The following is a 16028-nucleotide window of genomic DNA, read 5'->3' as shown; positions in this document are numbered from 1 at the left end:
AAACAAACATATAAAAACACACACACAGCACGTTGCAATACAGAAAGGCAAAGAATAATACAAATAATAACGGCACAATAATAATAACGCAAATAAATATAATACAAATAATACCATATGTGTGTACAAAAAAAGGAGAAAAAAAATGTCAAAAAAAGCACATGAGAACTTCCACACCTGAGGAAGCGGAAAAGAGGAGAATTTTCCAACACGTTAGTTCGGTATGGTGGGACATACAAGAGATTTCGGTTATACGAAGATTGATGCTATTACAGTGAAAACTGATTTGCGCTAAAATGTCTGGTACATCCAAGTCGAAGTGCAGAATTTTCACAAAAAAGGTGATCAGTGCATTCTGACGGTGGACTTCGAGTGATTCATAGTGAAAAGTAGACCCGAGTATGTCTGTAGGAATTCGAATATCAAAAATTTGAAACTTCTTGAAGTAAACAAAGCGCAAAAGCCTAGTTTGTGTGCGTTCAATCCTCATGCTATAGTGCAAGTAATAAGGATTCCAGATTATGGAACAATATTCTAGAACTGACCTTACGTAAGAATTGTAAGTACACAGCAAGGTTTCTGTATTTTGAAAAAATTAGCTGTTGCGGATTGACATTCCTTGATGCCTTTGAAGCAATAAAGTAATATAAACAAAACAAGGCATGTTTTGTAATTCCAAAACATGAGGCTTTCATAAAAAATGAAAATAAAAAAAATCGACATTTTCTTCCAAGATGGCATTTTAAACATAGTCAGTCTTATTTCTATTCGGAATGGTTTGAAATTGAGAAATTCGACCTAATATAAGTTGATCTTTGTCTCTATAGCCTAGGATTATTGAATTTAATATTCACCCAAAAAGACAAGTCATTTCTGTATCTCTCAGTATATGATGCTATTCACAGAACACCAAAAATGCTTATCTTCATACTTTCCTAGATCAAATATGAGAACAAAACGGTATAATGATAGTGCTTTTTAAGCACCCTTCGTAATTAATAATGCTTCTTTTCAAATGAAATACAGGGTGGTTATATAGTTTAAGGGACTCTATTTTCAAGTTCAAGGTAGGCGCAAATCTAGGGCGATGTGAAGGGAAGGACAAATTGTGTAAGTTCGTTGGATCGTCCCGTATTTTACGGGACAGACAAAATTTTCCATATTATTCGGTTCTCGGGAGGGGGGGGGGGTAGTAGTTCCCCCATCGCCTCCCCCCTGGATCCATGTCTGAGCGAATGCAAGCATCTTCAGCTGCGAATGGAGCGGAGCAGACAACTTCAGATTCGAATGGAGCGAAGGCAGACATCTTCAGCTGCGAATAGAGCGGAGGCTGGCGGATCCAGGGCGATTTACAGGTGAAGTGCCTTATTGTGTGCATCGGATTACTATTTTACGGGACAGAAAATTTTTCCCCCGTATTATTCAGCTCTTAAGAAGAGTGATCGCCCCTTCACTCCACTCTGGATCCGCGATTGCGTCAAGAATGCTACTGACGAAAAAACACAAATAATTTGAAATTTATTTAGGCCACTTGTGGAGAGAGAGAGGGGCGGAAAAAGAAAAGGTTGTTCAAAGAGGAATGTATTCCCAGGTGTTTGTATAATTGCGAATGGCCAGCAAAAATGTAATGTCTCAGCAAGATCACGGTTTTATTAAAGTTGGGCAAACCCGGGCACAGTCTGGGAAGTTGGTGGGGAGGTATCAGATGCATTGGTGATGAACTGATAGTGTGTGACTGTCTACAGAAAGTATGAAAATCGGATGGCTATCATGCCCCCCCCCCCATCCTGGAGCAGGTCCCTTAGGCTGGGGTTTTTAGCAGGCCTCCAAACCACACTTTTCACGGGGCCCTTCTGTAGAGAATTTATAGCATGAAAAACAAAAAATGATGATAATTGTCTCAGGCCCTAGGGCTGTAACTCTGTCAGCTCCACCCTTGTGGGGGCCATGGCTGATACTTCCAGCCAATGAGGGGGGCCTCAGGAATATCACTTTGCTTGGGGGTGGGTCTATCATGCTGTTCAGACGAACATACAGTTGTTCTTCCCGTATGTAGAGAAAGTTTCAGGCAAAAAAACATTAATGGAAGGAAATTTTAAATAACGAATGGCAGCTTGGAAGCTCGAAACCTTCAGTATGATTTATTTCTTTATGATTTTTTGAATTATGAATTTTCTACGTTACCGGTACTGAGTCAATACCTCGGCGAATGTGAACTCGGCGACCTTCTAAATTGCTGTGTTACACTGGTTGGGAATCACAGCCCTATTACTGTACTTGATTCAGTGCAGGTACCTTCTCGGGGCCCCGGTTGCCCCAGCCTAGATACGGCCCCGATTCAGTGTATTTTTTGTATACTTAAGACTTAAGTAATTTCACGGTAATCCGTTTGGGGATCACAGACAGAGACTTGCTCCCTCATCACAGTTGGAATGATTACGTGCGTGTGTCTGAAGATGATTTGACCGAAAACAAAAACCACTGCTTTTCTTCTATTTTTTTTTGTTAATTGTATTCTTCCCCCCCCCCCCCCCCCGCCCTCAACGAGAGAACTCTTGCTTCAATTCTTTGTTACTCACGGTTACCAAAGCCGTCTCACTTTGCTCAGTACCTGGATTTTTTTCTTTACTTTCTCATTCTTTACTCTCAATCAGGGCCGCAACTAGATGCTAGGTCACCCAGGGCAAGCACGCATTTTGACGCCCCCTTGTAATGTTGAAGGAGAGGTTTCAGAATAAAATTTGCGCCCGCTCGGATCCAGCTCCCGGGGCATGAGACCAGAATGCTCCCCCCTAGTTGTGGTCCTGCTCTCAATTAGATGTACATATTAGTTGGTGTTGCCATCCATTTTTGAAATCAACTGCGAGTTTGTTACTTGCAAAGAAAGCATGTCCCGTTTTATAATTTTTGGAATCTATAAGACCTAGGCATCAAGGCACAACTTTACATCTTATGCAAACGATTTGCCCTTCTCATTGATGAGTAGAAAATTTTGTGAAGAAAAAAATGTCCAAACTGAACTCGGACTTTATTTCATTGTGACACTATGTCGTCTCTCATTATGTAGCACATAGTCGCAGATACAGTATTTTGATATAAGACTTTATTCGAGGATAATGTCACTCTCCGCTATCCATACACACACACACAAAGGTTTTTAACAGCTGGCTGATGCGAAGATATATTTTGGAAAGAGAGAAAACTTAATTGCCCCTATCACTTTTCAGGTGAACGCCCTAGACTACAGAGACAACGAATATCTCAATCTTTCCTTAGAACTCGGGTGCACTGATCGGGACCGTACATGGACGGCAGACCCTTAGAGGAGAAATAGGGGTCCTTGTTATATTTCTTCTCAATGGTCAGACCTAACTCGGGCCAAAGCTCACAATTGCTGACAGTGCCACCATATGGTCGCGAATGAATTTTTGAATAGGGAAGATAATTTTAATCGTTGATTTGAAGAATAAAAGTCAAGTTGGCTTCAATGAAAATGACGTGAAAAACCGGGACATTTTTGCGAAAAAGTCGGGACAGCCAGAAAAATAGAAAAAACCGGAACTGTCCCGGCACATACAGGACGTATGGTCACTTTACTCCAACTGATATTTATATAAAAATAATTGAATTCATAGTTATTTAACTTTCTATGTATAATATATATATATTCTCTTAATATACGTTTATGCGAAAAAATATCATTAACAATACCATATCATGAAAATTACATTTTCATCAATTTTTTAAAATTAGATAAATCAATCTTTTCTATGTAACGGATGTGATATTGTTGATTTAATTAGTGAATTTGGTAAGAGAATGAAAGTCGTGATTATAATATTTAACTATTTTATTCCAACGCGTATGCAAATTAAGTGATTATATATGTCTTACGATTTTATCGCAGATTGGTGAAGTGAGATTTCAAGCGCAAGAAAATAACGTTACAATTATACAGTCATAGACGTCTTGATGCATATCAAAACCTTTTGTGTTTAAATGAACTTTGATCAATTTCTCCTCACCCTCTTTTGAGTTAATTTATGTTTCTGTACCAATTTTTTAAAAGATGGATTTAGATACTAAAATTGAAAATGATATCGGTATCGTTAGTGACTATTGTAAAGTTTTATCGGACACAAGAGCCGTTTGTTTGGTGAGTGCCATTTAACACCCACATTCAGTCCCAAGCTTCTAGTGCATTGTCTAAAAATTAATGATTTTTTTTCTAATTCTCTGGCATAAGCTCTCGCCTCTGACAACAAAAAAAAAGGCAATAAGCCAGGGCTGTGGCCTATTCCTTTGTGTTAAGTAGAGTCTCAATAGTTTGGGACTTCGAGTAAGTCAAGGCGCTGAAATGTTTTTGAATTTCTGGATATATATGGCCCTTTTTCTTTTCTCTTCTCCAGAATTCAATTTGTTTCATTTTCCTGTGAATGCAAGTATTTTGTTCTGTTTGACGTGAATACAGTTTAAAGTTGGGTACAGTAACAGTCTCCTCGCACTGGCATATTGAAATTGATCTTGAGTAGTCTCAACTGGAAGTACAGTTGGCATGAATGAGTTGAGTTGCCCGTTCTACCTCACACAATGCTATTAAGAAAATCTTAAAGCCTGAGAAATTGAGTAAAAACTACAACATTTAGTTCACCTTACCTTCCAGTACATCATAAATCGGGATAAAAAAACTAAAATTTCTGGAGATTCTAGCAATGATGACGATGTTATATTATAAATAATTATTATCCAACGCTATCTCTGCCAAAAAAGACTGAATAGAAGAAATTATAGCTATATCCGTTTAAGCGCACACATTGAAAAGATTATTCACTGTAGACTGTGTTGTTTTGGCGCAGGGCCATCTTCAAAGCATTGTGGTCCCTGGGCAGTGATTTTTCTGAGGTTTCCCCCTTACCTATTTAGAAAAGCCTGCCTACCCATGCTCACTCGAAAATTTGATCCAGATTTTATTTTCGTGAGGACTGTGTTTGGGTGAATCCATGTGTTCAGGCAGCGCTGTTTCGGCTGCAGAATTATGAGAATCATTTTAAATTCATCACATTCTATGGAGTAAGGAAGTGAAAGACTTACCTATAACTAACTCCTCCCATACCTATTTCATAGAAACATTACAATTTAGGGAATGTGTGAGTCTTGATGCGCGAGTGATTACCTAAAGTCAAAGTCCATTATTTTGAGTGAGCTGTAGTTCTGTAAGATGAAGCTTTATTTTGATAAAAAGAGCAGACTATGTTACTGCACCGAGAGAGAAAATATAACTGTTTATATTCAAGGGATATAAGATTTTTGTTATATCCTCCCACATGCACATATGTGCATTGCCTATATTTACATTACACGCATTCTCAAATTGAAGGAGATTATGGAGGTACATCAGAATATTTATATAGAAAATACAATTCAAGTCCAACACATGGTCCTCGCTGTATAATTTAGAACAACAAAAATATGAAGAAATACTATAGTCGTGTTACAAATGTTTCATTCAACTAGCACGTCAAGTCGCCAGTGATTCCGCCATGTAGGATATCTCGTCGCCAATACACAAATATCCTTGTCTGAGGAGCACCATAGCAATACATGCGTTGGAACACTTGAATACAAGGGGTGCGGTAGCCCAGGTCGATAAGATGCTTACCTAAAGTACCAAAGGATGTTTAGAGGCATCGCGAGTTCGATACCCGGTTCGTCCTTGTCAGGAAACTTTCCTGACACGGGTACAATAAAAATGGCGACAAGACCGCAGGAAAAAATTGCTACCGCAAGGAGTCCCCCATCGAGGGGTTAGCACACCAAGTCCTCGACGAGTATGAAAAACAAGCCTGCCGTTCGGAATCGGCAATAAATTGTAGGTCCCGGTCTAATTAGCCCACATGTGCAGAAAATTACCGTGGTACGACAAAAATGATCAAATAATCAACTTGAATACAGAGTCTACTATCAGACTTCAGTATTCCCATGTGAGACAGTGAACTTTTAAAGTTGAGTGTAATGTTAAGTCATGAAAACCAATTGGTTTTAAAAATGTTTCAGAGGAAGCTAGCAAGAGTTAATATTGCCTACAGATAGGTCTTCTTCAGGAAAATTTGACTGTCCACTATTTATGCAAATATGTTGTTGAGCTAAAGTGGCAGACTGACTGTACTGCACTGCCGTCATGGAAACAGGTCGCACCTTAAATTCTTGGGGTCTCAATATATTTTATTATTCGTTAGCAGACCAAATCTTCTGTAAGCGTCCATTATCAAGAGGTTCTACTGTACATGGTGCAAATATGAAAGTTACAGGTGTCTATGAATGGATCTCATTAAGAAATTTCAATGATATTCTGTTTATATGAATGCGGGGCTGGAAATAACGGGGGCAACTGTCCCGGGTAGTAAAATTTAGGGGGTGGCAGTTTTAGATGGGAACAGAGAACACCATGCATTATAAAATGATTAAATTTTAAAGTTGTGGGGGTAACAAAAATCCTAGTTACGGCCCCCAAAGCAGAATGTTTAGTACTGTTCTGCGACGAGATATCAGCTGACGAAATGTTTGCGGTAAAAATCCCCACACATGTAATAGTGTATTTTTGCACTTTTTCTTAAAATTCTTCCAAATTGTTCTGCAGTAGCACTAATTGTTCTGCGACGTGCGTCACAGATTTTTGGCACATTATGCTTTAGGGGTTACGGCCCTGTATGAATGTATCCTCAAGCATATTTACAGGATTTTTTCAAGGGGTATAGCACAGGGCAAAAAGTTTGTGAGGGAGGAAAATTTCATGAATGGGTTGTCAAGAGAATTAGTATAGAACGAGAGAAGGGCGGTAAAATTGGTATAATCAACTGGTGTAACAAAAATCTGCTTCTGTTTTCAAGTTTCGGTACCAGACCAATTATGCCATGCATTGGCAGTTTTAATGTGCCATATTGAAAATATTAGACTACAGTAAAACTTCAGATTATAAGTAACTCAGTTTATGAGACGAGCAAAATTTTTAAATAAATTTTCACTTGTTAAATGAGCAATATCTTGCAACACAAGTAATACATATACCAAAGCCTCCTAGGTAAAAACTAGTCTTTTAGAGGCTTTCTGTATTTGTGTTGTATGTCAAACATGATGTGATCACAGCTTAAAAAGCCAAACAGAATTGAATGTAGTTTAGACCCCTTCAGAAAGTCACAAACTGTGGCACCTCTGAAACGTTTGTTTATCTTCTGCTTCAACTGGATTATACTGCCTTCTCTGTCTGTTAGGGCTTTAATCCTGCTTAGTGAAATAATATTGCCATGTTTCCGGTTGTGGTGAAAACAGATTTGATAATTCCAGTCCGGAGCAGGGGTACCCTTTAACGGCCCGCAAGCCTGCGCCGAACAAAGTTTGGCCTATAGGTGTAGCCACTGATTATCATATTCGCATGCACCTATGTTGGCGATTGGACGAAACGTTTTCTGTGTTAATGCATTGTTGAGCTCTGTATCATTTTACTTCCATCACGTGTTGTTGCAGTATATTCTGCTCACAGTCGCATTTTTCAGCACCAATTTTTTTAAATTCTTCACGGTGTTAAATAGCTTCTGTTGGGCCGAGGCCTAGTAACTTCAAACACTTCGGAATTTATTTTTTTGGTAATTTTAATTTCGTATTATCGTGACTTATTTTTAAAATTCTGTAGTATGAGTTTACCGCCAATTCAATTCTGTTGGATTATTTCAATTTATTACGCGCATTTTGGATTATTTCACATTTTTGTGCTCTAAGGATTATTTCTATTTCCAATGGATTATTGCTCTGCGGTCAAGGATGCAAAAAAAACAGGTGAGCGGTGGAAAAAAAGCTTTATTTCCCTTTCTCTGGGTTACATTAGACTCGGCATAGGGCCAAAGCAGTGCCAAGAAGGGTGCTTATACTGCTTTTTCACCATTGAATTTAATTTTTTTCATCACATTGGAAAAAATGTGACTGGGTTTTCGGAGCATCCATAAAAGATTTCTCTTCGACGAGATATTGTCCATAAACTTCTGCTGTTGCACACAATGGAGGTCCATCAGTTCATCTGTGGTGAACTCCTGACCATATTCCTCCACTAGTTCTTGAATGTCATCTTCATTCATCTCCAGTTCTAATGACACAATATCTTCAGCAATTAGTGACTTTGCTCTTAAGCTAACCTTCAAAGTTCAATAATGCAAGTAGCACACAGTTTTCTCTAAGCAGAATTGGGGGTTCTCTTGGTGATCTTATCCCAATCAGGATCCTTTATCGATGATTTTGAGGCAGTGCACGATGCAGAAACAGCTTTTCTAATACACTCAGAAGGTAAGGCTTGTTCTGTTTGCTGAAGATTATGCACAATTCCACAGTATGTGTATGGGCAAAAGCGAAAAACATTGGTTTGGCCAAGCCTTTTTTTAACACACTAACTGGTGGGATTTTTGGCTTACCAGCCTTTTTATTTGTCCTACCAGTAAAGAGAAAAAATTTTCCCTCGTGAACTGTAATCTTTTTTTTCAATCATTGACATCTCACACTGTTGAATGCAGTTTCTTCAAAGTGACCCACCAATTTGAATTTCTTATAAAATGGCCTGGGTTCAGCTGTAATCAGATAAACAAAGCACAAAGTTTTTGATTGTAATGTGAATCATTGCTCATTTATTGAGTCAAAATTTTTTCTCGTATATTGAAACACATTAACTAAGCCACTTGTAAACCAAAGTTCCACTGTATTAGAATTTCTTCATATTGTCTTTCATTTTGTATCTTACTTAAATATAATTTACATTCTAAGTTGCATAGAAGTAAAGCAGAACAGACAAAAACTAACTCTGTTAATAAAGAGTATATGTTCTTTGTCTCCCCCCCCCCCTGGAAAAAGTTGAAATGAGGGTCATGATTAGACACCTGGCATATATTGATGTTTCTTTAGCATTTGAATTTTTATTATAGTTTCAGCATTATTATATAGAGATAATGTAATTTATAAGCAGTTTTTTTAAAGATGTTTTATTTTTTGGAATTTGATATCATTAACTTACTGAGTGTTGTAAGATTTAGGTGCTAAATATATAGAAATTGTTTCTAAATGAGTGGTTTTTTTTAGAGAATTGTAAGTTTATGCAAAACTTTGCCTTGACCAAGTTTATAGACATTATATTACCAGCTAAGAATATTTTAAGATGGATAAAATAATTCTAAGATTCCTTGCATACAGACTCATCATTTGGGAGGAGGATGGCAATTGTCCCCCCCCCCCCCGTCTTTAAAAAATACAATAGAAATGGACAAACAAAGGTGAAATATATACTTATATTGAGTATGGTCTTTGCTTCCCCCAGAAAAAGTTGACGGGCTTGCTTGTATGTGTTTCACCATATAATGGACGCTGTTTTGGAGGAAAGAGATGGCTATATTAACATTAGAAAGACGGACAAGGTTACTGACCCTGTGTGCTCTTTCTGCTCCCATATCTCAATAATGAACCAAAAGCTTCAAAATTTCTCGACTTTTCCTGAATTATGTTCTTATCGTACACCAAAGCTTTTCTCATCTTTTTAGCAACAGATAAGACCGGATATGCCTAGAAAGACGGAAGGGGGTCATACTGACCCTCCCATATATTTTAGAACACATGCGTCATATAATACTACCAATATTGTCACAACTCATTTTGTGAAGTCAAAATTCTTCTGATAGTCTCTTTGTGCATCTAATACAGTATAATCTCCATCCGTGATACTTTTTTTAATCTTCATTATCTGCAAATGTCAATCAGCAGGTGTCTCAGCATTTGTTGGGTATTTTTTGTCAGGTGATGTTTTTGTTCTGCAATGTAGAAATATCCACGTAGTTGTGATCAGGACCGTCTTAAGTGCAGCATGGGCCCCCGGGCCAAGTGATTTTTCTGAGGCCCTACTTGATAAATTCTTGAAAAATTAACTACTCATTTTGCTGAGGCCCCTCTTCTCTGGAGGTCTCCCAGTGGACCCATGCGTTAAGAAGGCACTGGTTGTGATTACTATATAAATAACAAAAACCCACAGATTCACTGAAGAGGAAATTTCTCAGCAGTTGCCGAAGACTGCATCAGGCAAACCTAGAAGGAGTGGTGCTGATGATGAGAATTTATAGAAAAATGAAAACCACCCTAGGCAGAACATTCGTGAAGCAAAGATGATGAATGTGTGAGTCAGAATGAAATTATACCTCCAACAATGCTTTAGTGGATGCAAAATAAAATGCTTCTAGAAACAATCAATGCAAACCACATTTAAGCCACCAATGAAAACTTTGAAGTACACCAAAACGTTAACAGATTTCCATAAATATCAGATTTCAATAACATCCTGTTTATCAGTAGCAAAGAAAATGTAAGAAATATCGTGGGACCTTCCTTGTCAATAGGACGTCAAGGATTCCAAAATAGTTTACAAGGAACTCATTGCTTACAGATACTAATTCTACATCATTGGAATTATGTATATTTTTTCAAATATAAATCAAAAGTTTAAACCAAGTAGTTTCTTAAAAAAAGTCTGATTTTTTTCAAAACATCACATAAAAGTGGCCTAAGTATAATTTTTTCCCTGAAAAATATCATATTGGTTCATTATTAGCCAAAATGTTTAATTCTTACCACATTTTCTATTTTTGGAGTACATTTTTATGGTAATCTTTAAATGGTGTAAGATTATATAAGTTGTTTTTGTCAAAAAACCTCATAAAAGTGCCTAAATATAAATTTTCTTTCATGTTAAGTATCTTAGTTGCTGAAAAATACATACTGTATCAAAATTTCTCATTCTTACTGCATTTTCTAACTTTCTAAGCTTAACTACATTCTGATGCTCTATCTTGAGCAAATTCATGAATGAGGATTGCATCACACGTGGTGGTGGTTATTATCTTACAGGCTTTTTTTCCCTTCACACAAAGAAGCAGCAACAGTAGTGATTTAACTGCCATGCTAAGGGCAGGTGGTCTTATAATCCAAAAAGACACCAGCTGCTCCTAAAGGACAATTACCAGTGTGTTAGTGGTTACATTACCTCAGACATTTTTTCATTTTCTTTCCATAAGAAGCAGCTCATCTCTTACTGTATATTGCCACCAGACTTAATATTAAATTATTAATTTTTTTACATATTTTCAACATTACCCCCAGTTAATCAAGGTTCTACTGTACAGTAGTAAAAGCCAGAAATTGGTCATTTCATGAAGTGGCCAGTGATCCCTGTCCAAATAATTTTCAGTTAAAAATTCCTTGGAATATGGACTGGGTCACCATTTGGTTAGGATGTACAGTAGTCATGGGCGGAGATACAGGGGGTGTGGGGGCATTGCCCCCCCCCCCATCATCAAAGGTGGAGTCGACTGATCTAATGTATATATGTATATGTGAATTGACATCATCGTGCCCCCCCAGCAATAATGATCTTGCCCCCCCCCCCAGACTTCCAAGTCTATCTCCGCCTATGACAGTAGTAAGTGATTTATGAAAAATAAATCGGCTATATAATGGCTTAAAATTTTGCATAGATCCATTGTATGAAGCAATGGAGTTTTCTTTGGTGAAAGAAAAAAAAATACTTTAAAATGTATAAGTAGATGATGCTGTACTTGGCCAGCGGTATAATCTACACTCATGTCCATAAATTAGGGATAATTCAGAATCACACGGAAATCGAAATCTAAAGTAAAAATTTCACCTGTAGAATTATCACACACATCTGCAAGAATGATATGCAAATTCAGGAAGCCACCAGATGATGCCGAAAGTACGTCACAATGACAAGAGTGTAAGAGAGGGATATATAAGGAACGGTGGCAAAGAAGTGAAATTGTTCACAAGAGTTCTGTAAGGCGCTCAGTGCCATAAGCGAATAGTTATGACACAGAGGACGCATGTGGATTTTTTTACATGGTAGAATTATCGGTCGCCTGGAATGTGGGCGGACTCAGATGGAAGTATCTGAGGAACTGAGAATTGCCCAAAGTGTCATCTCTAGGCTTTGGCAACGATTCCAAGATAACGGAAATAACAGTAGACATTACAGTACAGGTCAATGCCAAATGAAGACCGGTATTTCGCAGTAACTGCCAAAAGAAGCAGACGGAGCACAGCATCCGACCTGTCTCGTCAACTATCTGCAGCCATGGGTACCACAGTTTCAAGGCAAACCATGTACAGACGTTTGGGAGATATTGGTCTGTATGCTCGCAGGCCTATCAGATGTGTTCCGTGAGTCCAGGTTTAGCTTGCAGTCTGATTCACGTCGGACTTGCATATGGAGAACGCCAGGTACCCGTTACCACCAAGACAACATCATTGAACGACACCGTTACGGTGGTGCAGCATTGCTCGTTTGGGGTGGAATTATACTGGGTGAAACAGATCTGCATGTTCAAACCGGAACCATGAAAGCCCAAATTTATCGGGACATCATTCTGGAACAACATGTACATTTGTTTAGGGGGGCCCATGGGTGCAGAATGTGTGTTTATGGATGACAACGCCCGTCCTCACCGAGCAAACATCGTAAACGAATGCCTTGAATCTGAGGATATAACCTGTATGGAATGGCCAGCATTCTCACCTGACTTGAATCCGCCGACGAGTTGCAGCCCGTCAACCACCTCCTACATGTGTACCAAACTTCGGAGAGCATTGCTTGCTGAGTGGAGTGATCTTCCCCAAGATCAGATCGATAATTTGATACTCAGCCTGTCTAGGTGTTGTACGGACTGTATTTCATCGCATGGGAGACATACGATGTATTAACCATCATACCAACCATGTAATAGTAAGTTTTTGTAAAGGAGATATTTTTTACAATTGCTCCAGGGAGCAAAAATCGTAGTTTTTATGAATGGTATCATACATACACCATCGTTTTTGTTCTTTATCTTTTGTTTAATAAATGGGCTTTATGAATAAGTAACGTTTGTTTTGTTTCTGAACCTTTATTTGCTGGAGCTGGCATTATCCTTAATTTATGGACATGAGTGTATTTTGCGCAACCATATCATTTTGGAACTTCAATAGCATCTGTGTGTCTGGACAAATCCCAGATGCCAGGGTGACTAGAAAATCGGTTTTGGCACCTAAAATGAAGTGTAAGTAAGAGACAATTTTTTTTATTTCATAATAATGTGTCTTCTAACATGAGAATCGGTCATAAAGTCCTGGAAAAGTGTAAAAACAATTACTCAGGATTGTTTTTCTTTGGGAAAAACATGCTTCTCTCTTAACAAATTTGGCTGGCGCTTACATTTTTTTTCGATTTGTCCAGCCCTGGTGGATAGCACAACTTTTATCAAGATGCACATTGTAACACCAGTGAAGCAGCTGCTGAAGAACCATTTTGCCAATAACAAGATGATATGACACCTAGCCTCCATGTTCACCTGAATACAATACTATAACCCTTGCAACTTTTGGCTTTGGGGATACTCCAAAATGTCATGTGCAGTGGTTGGATTGCAAACTTTTGTGAATTGAAAACACTCACGCACATCATTACCATAACATACTCTGATCTGTAGTTGAACAAACATTTTTGCACTTCCACCTAACAGCCAGAACATGGTGGACAACGTATTTAACATTTCTTGTGTAAGTTGTAGTTTTTTAAATGTGATTTAATTTTTGTTACGTTTCATGAATTATGAAATCATGTCATGCTAATTGCATTATCATTTTGCCTTGATTGGCTATCATATCCATTCTGCGAACAAATTTCCTATGTGCTGGATGAGTACAGCGTCATCTATTTTACATTTTAAAGTATTCCCCCCCCCCCCTTTGTTATGCAAAATTCTATTGCCTCAGGAACATTCATGCAAATTTTCAACTCATTCTGACCAGTCGTTTTTATTTTACAATGTTTTGAAATCAGAACTTTAGTTATAATCATCCTGTATATATCGTAAATCATTGCTAATTAATCTGTATTAATTATGCTTCATTAAACACATTGTATTTGCCTAGTTTTTATCAGTTTTTGCAAAATAGCATCCTAATTAAGCGTATCAAGAGAAAGTAACTGGAGAAAACATCTTTATTTTAGGGTTAATAATAACATTGAGAATTCTCAAACACAAAATATTTCCTAGAGTTTAGCTATAAAATAACTAAATTGCAAAAGTTGGCTTTTATTAAAATGTAAGAAATATTTAGATTGATTAATATAGGAATTATGTTAATTACATTAAATATGCATTTTATTTTAATTAATTATTAGAAGTTTGAATGATTTTTCAGAAATTTTATTGTTTTTAATGTAATTCTATTAAAACCAAAAAAAAACCTGGTTTAAACTGTTTACTTACTGTTTCGTAGAACTTGAATCAATTCTAGATAATTTTTTTAACTTGCATAATAATTATTGTTGGTGATTGTGGAATTTACCCGGAATAGATTGGTATAAAATGCAGTCTTTTTCAGGCAATCACGGTATCAGCAATAGTGTTCTATATATTTTCCTTTAATCTCGTCCAAACCATTTTTAAAACCAACTAGAATATCTAACCACTCTAGCTCTACTTTAGATCTAATAGCTTTTTCCAACAAAATCATGGCATCTGATTCCTCTGTTTTTGATGGTTATTCCGACCACAAAGCTCCCTTTATTAATTTTTTCCTTCATCACACCATTCCTACCTTTAAACTCATTGCTAAACTTAATTTTTAAAAAAGTGCCAACTTTTTTTTTTTCCCCCCTAATGCAAAATATCCTTCTTACTCATCTCCCTGGTTTCATCTCTTCTTCTAACGGCATTCATTCTCTATGGAGTAAATTCAAAGCTGTAAATGATAAATGTAAAACCACTGTTCCCTCGAAAAATACCTCATCTAAATGTCTCTCTAACCCATGGATCAACAGCGATATCATCCATCTGAAAAGAAGACCCTGCCAAATTTTGGAATTTTCTTCATCCCAAATCTGTCTGTTCTTCCCTCAAAATCTCCAACTCCGAACTTCTTACTTCTCCCCTTGATATTGCCTCTGAATTCAATCGGGGCTTTTGCTTCTGTTTTCTCTTCCAATCCCAACTCCCTCAATACTCCTTTTCCGACTCCATTCATAACTTACAGTCCAGAAGATCGTCACGTGCTTCCAACCAAAAAAAATATAGCACACACATTCGTTGATCATATTCACAACCTAAAAGCAATATAACATTGAAATCCTATCGGTAATATATAAAATACAGATTCCCAGTTTCAGGTTTCTTCCAAATTGACGTTCATCAAGAGAGGTCATTTGCACACACACACAAAACAGTATTTTAAATTAATGATAAAATATAATAGATCAATGGTTTCACCCACCAATTCTTTGTGGTATAACTTTATTCTGTCACTAAAATATTATACCATGCTGTGAAATATTAAGATGTTCAAAAATTGCCAGAAAAAAGCAATGGGGTCACACAGACCCCTGCCTGTCTTTCTAGTGTTAATTGATCATATAATCATGCTGACCCCATCAAGAATAGCCTGACGCTTCTCCACAGGTTCCTCAGCAGACAAAATAATAACCATATCTGATCAATTCGGATGGTAAAGTTGAAATGAATTCATTTCATGAGACAAACATTTTTCATGAGACTTTTTATTTGCCATTTTTATGGATAGTGATCTAGCAATATTCTCATAGAATTATGTCTTAAATACTAGTTTCTATTTTTCTGAAAAATGCCTTCATTTCTCTTAAGGTCTCTTCAGAGTGGCTCAGATATGTTGCTATGCAAAAGAGCTTACCATTAAATTCTATTCAATTTGGAGAATTATCTGCTGAAAAGAGAGTGTCGATATTAAATGAATCTGATATGGAGCAGGTTGAAGAATGGAAGCTAATCAATATAGAAGTCATATCTAAAGAACCAAAAATGCTACAAAAGTAAATATTTTTGCTTGTATGATAAATCTGTTATTTTCAAAAAGTGTTCAAAGAAATTTTATTTCAAAATACAGAATTTTTTGCTTTCTCAACAAAAATTATGTGACATCTT

General features: G+C 37.2%; 1 protein-coding gene across 1 annotated transcript in view; it reads left to right on the top strand.

The window, feature by feature from the left end:
- Positions 1 to 3960: 3960 nt before the first annotated feature.
- The window catches only part of Wdr81 (WD repeat domain 81), a 67772-nt gene continuing 55704 nt past the window's right edge, over positions 3961 to 16028 (top strand). Inside the window, exons 1-2 of the mRNA XM_089247189.1 lie at positions 3961 to 4156; positions 15732 to 15916. Of these exons, the coding sequence (XP_089103315.1) occupies positions 4070 to 4156; positions 15732 to 15916 (272 nt within the window). The 5' untranslated portion in view covers positions 3961 to 4069. The remainder of the gene's footprint in view (positions 4157 to 15731; positions 15917 to 16028) is intronic.

Source organism: Pholcus phalangioides, unplaced genomic scaffold (assembly GCF_987345545.1).
Source record: "Pholcus phalangioides strain wild (caught in Gottingen) unplaced genomic scaffold, Ppha-v1.0 ptg000017l_1, whole genome shotgun sequence".
Classification (NCBI taxonomy): Eukaryota; Metazoa; Arthropoda; class Arachnida; order Araneae; family Pholcidae; genus Pholcus; species Pholcus phalangioides.
The sequence above is the reverse complement of the archived record's forward strand: the minus strand, read 5'-3'. Positions and strand labels throughout refer to the sequence as shown.